The 5,416-nt window shown below is 30.2% G+C and overlaps 1 protein-coding gene across 1 annotated transcript; it reads left to right on the top strand.

Annotated features, from left to right (window-relative positions):
- The first annotated feature begins 1,454 nt into the window (after positions 1–1,454).
- On the top strand, positions 1,455–5,162 carry LOC128157950 (lectin BRA-2-like). Its single transcript, XM_052820628.1, has 4 exons — positions 1,455–1,782; positions 2,757–2,836; positions 4,416–4,515; positions 4,810–5,162. The coding sequence occupies exons 1-4, from the start codon at positions 1,455–1,457 to the stop codon at positions 5,055–5,057; spliced, it is 756 nt and encodes a 251-aa protein (XP_052676588.1). The 3' UTR covers positions 5,058–5,162.
- Positions 5,163–5,416: the final 254 nt, after the last annotated feature.

Genomic DNA, 5,416 nt, shown 5'->3' with positions numbered 1-5,416 from the left:
GGTTTTTGTAGTCATTACAAAAATTATATTATATATTTTTTCATTATTATTTTATGAAACATCATGTCAATCAGAGTGGCTTTCTTAATCAACACTCGAAGACTATACCGTTATTGTTATAAATACAACCAATATATTGATTAAGAAATATGATGCTATCCGGGGCTTTTATGGAATGTGTTAAAAAAACAATCAGTATTTGTAACCCTAAATACATAAAAAAGAAATTAATTCCTAAATTCTCATATCATTATATAATGATAGTGTGGATAGTGTGGACACATGTGTAGGTCCAGAAAAGATAGATAGATATATACCATAGCCCTTTAATGTACCTGTCAGGGAGTCTAGTGTTCGCATTTTAAGGTTCAGTTTAGAGTCTTAACCCTAATCTTAGACTCCTCTAACTCTTACTTCTGCTTTTATACTTTGATGTTTGCAAACATATAACATTGCAATCATTTGCATCATTTGTGAATTTTTTTTATTTGTCTAGATCTTTACTGTAGATTTTTAAGAAAGAGGACTTTAGGTCTGCGATCACCCAAGTACATGTACCATAGCCTGTTCATGTACCTGTACGGGGGTCTCATATTAATGTTTCAAGCATAATTTTTTGAGCGCAGACACTACTCCGGACTCCTTTGAGTGTTATCCTTACTTTCATTATTTATGTTTCCAACCATTAATTCATAAGAAGGAGCAGTAGTCGAAAAAGATATCCGATTATCTATCCCCTTATTCCAGGAGACGTAGATACATGCTGTGTTGTTCTTAGTCGTTCCTCTACTGCTACATGAGTGTATGGACCTGTCAAGAGAGTTACAGTTGTTTGACGTCAGATCGAAGCTTTCCAATGGAATGGATATTGAAGAATATTAAGTTTTATGGTAAGCTCTTTGTTTCCAATGAGATGTGTTTTCTGAAATTAACTGCTTGAAATTGTGATAAAATACATATAAGGACGAGCCATAGAGTGTTAGGATTGTAGTTAAATAATCATTTTAAACTTTAAACAACGAACTTTCACTGATAGTATTGTTAAAGGGTAGTTCTGTTAGGGATTTTTTTCGCTGTTTTTATGAGAGTTTTTCTTGGTTATTGTTATCATGGCACTTTACATGATTTTTTTATTTTGAGAGATATTATACTTTCAAAGATCTACTTCCTATCACTGATATTGTAACATTGCATACATTTAGACCACAGTCAGTGTTTGACGAATCATTACAAAATGGTGAAACAATTACGCCCTTCACAGAACAGAAGTTTCTGGTTGGCTGTTGGTTTGTAATGATATTTGTATTAAATTAATGACATAAAAACCACTGTTTGGGAAAGTCAAAAGCTAAACATATGGTACAGCAACAAACTGGAAGGGTGTAGTTAGACGATCACCACAAATTTTCACAAACAATATTTGCAAACTTTCACAGATTCAACAATATATAAGAATGATTGTGATACGGACTTATTCCGAGTATTTTGCTGTTTTTATGAGTTGTTTCTTGGTTTGTGATATTATGACACTCAACAGAAATTTTGATTTCGAGAAAGATGACACTTTCAAAGACTTACTTCCTATCACTGGTAGTGTTAACTACACAGAAACACAGCTTAACCTTACTCGGATTGAGTGTGCAGGTTGTTGTGAATATTGCGCAGGATTTTTGTACAATAGGGTGACAGGAACTTGCCATCTTTTGAAAACTCGTCTTGGTGAGAGAGATTTTAATAGAACTCGTGTGGATATTGGATGGGAGCTTTATAACAGTTTGAATGGTATGTAAACAATACTAAATAGCGAGATAAAGTCTTCAATAAATAATAAGTGTTAAAGAAATAAAAATTAGTTCAATAAAATTTTCAGACAACATCACTTTTTAACAAATTTAAAACTTCCAAAGAAGTTGGTTTTTTTTTTGCTTTAATTGAGATTATACGTAAAAGCAAAAGTTAGTTAAGAGTGGTGTTTTATTTAGCAAAAAAGTCAAACCTTCGTCAAACTATCTTTTAACAGAATCACATAGATACCGGATGGAATCTTTATAACAGATTAAGTGGTATTTTAAGATCTTGTTTGTCAAATGAACCTTTATAAGTAAGATAAGTTTTGTAATAAAAAATAATACGTAATATACTGCAAAAAATCGTTTTAAGAAATAAAGATTGAATAGAACATATTGTAACGCTTTTAAAGATTTCCTAAGGATGTGGATTTCCCCCGTTTTGTTTATTTTTAGATCAATCAAATAGATAAGCAACATATTTAGAGACCAACTTCTGGTGTGTCAGATTTTGAAGATAAAAATAAAGTAATGGTAAAAGGAACACATTTAGCTTATGAAGTTAATCTGAAAATTGATTAGTTTAAATCTCAAAAGTAGGATTAAATAATCTCTCGCTCGCAAAATTAATTAAATGAACTTATTATACATTATAACGTTCTTTCTTCAATATACTTTACTTGAAGTGTCATACTAAGGACTTACTATGAATGCATATTTTCTTTTTCAGTTCCGATATGTTTAACATTTAAACGTTTGTAATTAGAAACTTTAGTAAAAGTGCTCTTAAAACAAATTAATTTGACCAAACATTTTTAATAAACTTAAGTTTAAATATTTTAAACATCGTGATTTTACTTTTCAAAAATCTAAATATTTAATTTAATATCATTAAGGTTTTAGAAAAAAAATTCTATTCATTAAATATCATAAAATTTATAACATATTTTATTTTTTTTACATTTACAGTTTGCGGTCAGGGATGGCATCTCTACAAAACTCATTGTTATACGTACTTGGAGTTGAATAAAACATGGACCGAAGCAAAGGTATCGTAAGAAAACTTATTAAGATAAGTTTTGTAAGTAAAAACTGAGGTTTTTATATATGCTACGATACAGATATTATATATTATTTGATGAAACATTATGAAATATATTGTAAGTAAGCCATCCGTTCGGTAATATAAACCATCTAAAAAAAATTAAAATTGATATTCATAAAATAAATGATATTGTCAACCAAACTAAGATTGTTATTCAATCCACAATGTATGAAAAAATGTTTAAATACTGATTCAAATTAAATCGACTTATAAAGGTCAATGTAAAAAAAAAGTAGGAATTCCTATTTTTTAATATGGGTGGATGAGGCGTGAAAAAATGTCTAAACACAAAAGGATATAGGATACTAAAATATAAAATAGTAATTAATCTGTTATTTTCTTTAAATATTCAAGACTATTCATATTTAACATATCAATTTGTTACCTTTAAATATGTTCAATACTTTGAATATGTCAAGTTGACTCAAACTGGTGTATACGTATCATAACCTCCAAATATTGTAAATTTTAGAACTTCAAGGCCTTTTCTTTTATAGAGTAGGTCTGTGCTCCATATCTTCTCCTAGTCTAAATAAGGGGATAACAAACCGACTTCAATCAACAAAAACGTTGAGAGATGATCCAATATACATTAAAAATGCATGTATCATTATGTATCCAATCAGTTGAACGTTTTGAAAAAAATAAATCAAGTCCGTAAATTCGTGGCCACATAGTATTTAAACAGCCTTCTTTGTATGTTGTGTCTGGAATGGCAGGGTTTTCATGTTGTGGGTTCGGTACCAACAAAATTTAAGGCAATAATTTTTTCCTTAACGTTTCATAAATATATTAAAATCTGAATATAGTTAGAAATTGTGTTTTCACAAACTTCTATTATAATATATTCGAATAGATTTAATTTGAAAAAGTAAATTCAAACTTGTATTTAACGACGTAACCGAATGGGTATTTGCGCTATTTTATCCCCCGCCCCACCCCCATCTTCTTAATTTTATAAATTGATAGCTAGATAGTGATTAATAGATTTTAAGACACTTTATTACCAAAAGGGCATCAAAATTAACCTTTAAGTAGTTTAAACGGTTTTATTTTTTAGATGATTTTTTTTACGATAGAATGTTCTATTTGATACTAAACTATAAGGTAAGGAAGGATAAGTTTAAAATTATTAACTCAAATGTTTATACATTTTTTTTCATAAATTCCACCTTTCCATTTCCAAAAATAATTAAGGTGGGAAAAGTGTGGAAAACTTGCAAAGAACTTTAAAATTCATAAACAGCAAAATAGTAAAACTGATATCGTTTGAAACGCCCTTTTATGAAATTAGAATGGTAAATGTATATTTTTTAAATCTATAAAAACTTGACATTTGAAGCTTCACAGTTCTTCTTGCATGAAATCTCATTACGTGTAGAGTATCAAAGGCAGAAATTTTTGACGCGTTTCGTTGAGGATATCTTCATTTTGAACTTGGTTCCTCTTGTCAATTCTTTTAAATACAAAAACCATCTATGGTAAGAAAACGAAATAACCACATTTTTTACTGTGTTTTACAGGATATTTGTGCCTGTTCCGGTGCCTATCTTGTTCAAATAGAAACAAGGGAGGAAAACGAATGGATAAAAGAAAATTTATTACCAGCATTGGAAGAACCCGGTAAACTTTCATAATTCTTCATTTAATAAATAGCATGACTGTTTTTACAAAAGAAATCGTCGTCTTCAAAACAAAATTAATCGGAGTCGAATTTGATTGACCTTGATTACCACTGTTCAATGCCTGTTATCTTTCATAGAATACTTTCTTATGTCAAACATTTCTATTGAGTCTCAGTTACGTCAACCAGTTCTGGGCAAATTGTTTGAGCTCAAACCGACACTACATTTTAATGAAACCAAAACTAAGGTCAAATGTTGTTTTAACGTCTCATATTTTTTATCTTCCATTTAGAAAGTTGCTTAGGTAAATCAAATTACTTTTGTTGTGATACGTGGATCGGAGCCAGTGACCAAGTTAAGGAGGAAGTGTTCCAGTGGACAAACAAAGAAAACGTGGAATTCAAAAACTGGAATCCAGCTGAACCAAACGACTACAATGGCAATGAAGACTGTGTTTCATTGTGTCGCGATGGTCAGTGGAATGATTTCAGTTGTAACATAACTTTCAACTTCATCTGTGAAAGAAATATTTTTGGTTAATGTAGTTTTGGGAGTTTAACTATGTTCAATCACCCTTGGTCATCACACACTTTTCAAGCGCAGTAATATGTATTGATTATATAGTGGCTGTCAGTGGGGCTTATGTGTCAGCTGATTTACTCTTGTGATATTCAATATAGCCATGTATAAACATCCGACACAGAATAGTTGATGTCAATTTTTTCTGAACTGATCTTATCTTGATTTTTTAGAATTTAAGTAAATGTAACAATACTTTAAATTTATTAAGAATATTAGATCTCGTTCAAAGTAATTCTGAATCATACAGAACCTAAATATCTCCGTAATTTGCGTAACAGACCTCATTTGTAGTGTGGCTCCATCTGTAAACATTGAAA

The sequence above is a fragment of the Crassostrea angulata genome, chromosome 8 (genome assembly GCF_025612915.1).
Source record: "Crassostrea angulata isolate pt1a10 chromosome 8, ASM2561291v2, whole genome shotgun sequence".
Taxonomy (NCBI): domain Eukaryota; kingdom Metazoa; phylum Mollusca; class Bivalvia; order Ostreida; family Ostreidae; genus Magallana; species Magallana angulata.
The sequence above is the reverse complement of the archived record's forward strand: the minus strand, read 5'-3'. Positions and strand labels throughout refer to the sequence as shown.

Excerpts from the sequence above, each read along its gene's own strand:
- LOC128157950 (XM_052820628.1), top strand. The coding sequence starts at position 1,455 with ATGATTGTGATACGGACTTATTCCGAGTATTTTGCTGTTTTTATGAGT. Across the intron at positions 2,837-4,415 it reads AAACATGGACCGAAGCAAAG|GATATTTGTGCCTGTTCCGG; the intron begins GTATCGTAAGAA and ends TGTGTTTTACAG. Across the intron at positions 4,516-4,809 it reads ACCAGCATTGGAAGAACCCG|AAAGTTGCTTAGGTAAATCA; the intron begins GTAAACTTTCAT and ends TCTTCCATTTAG.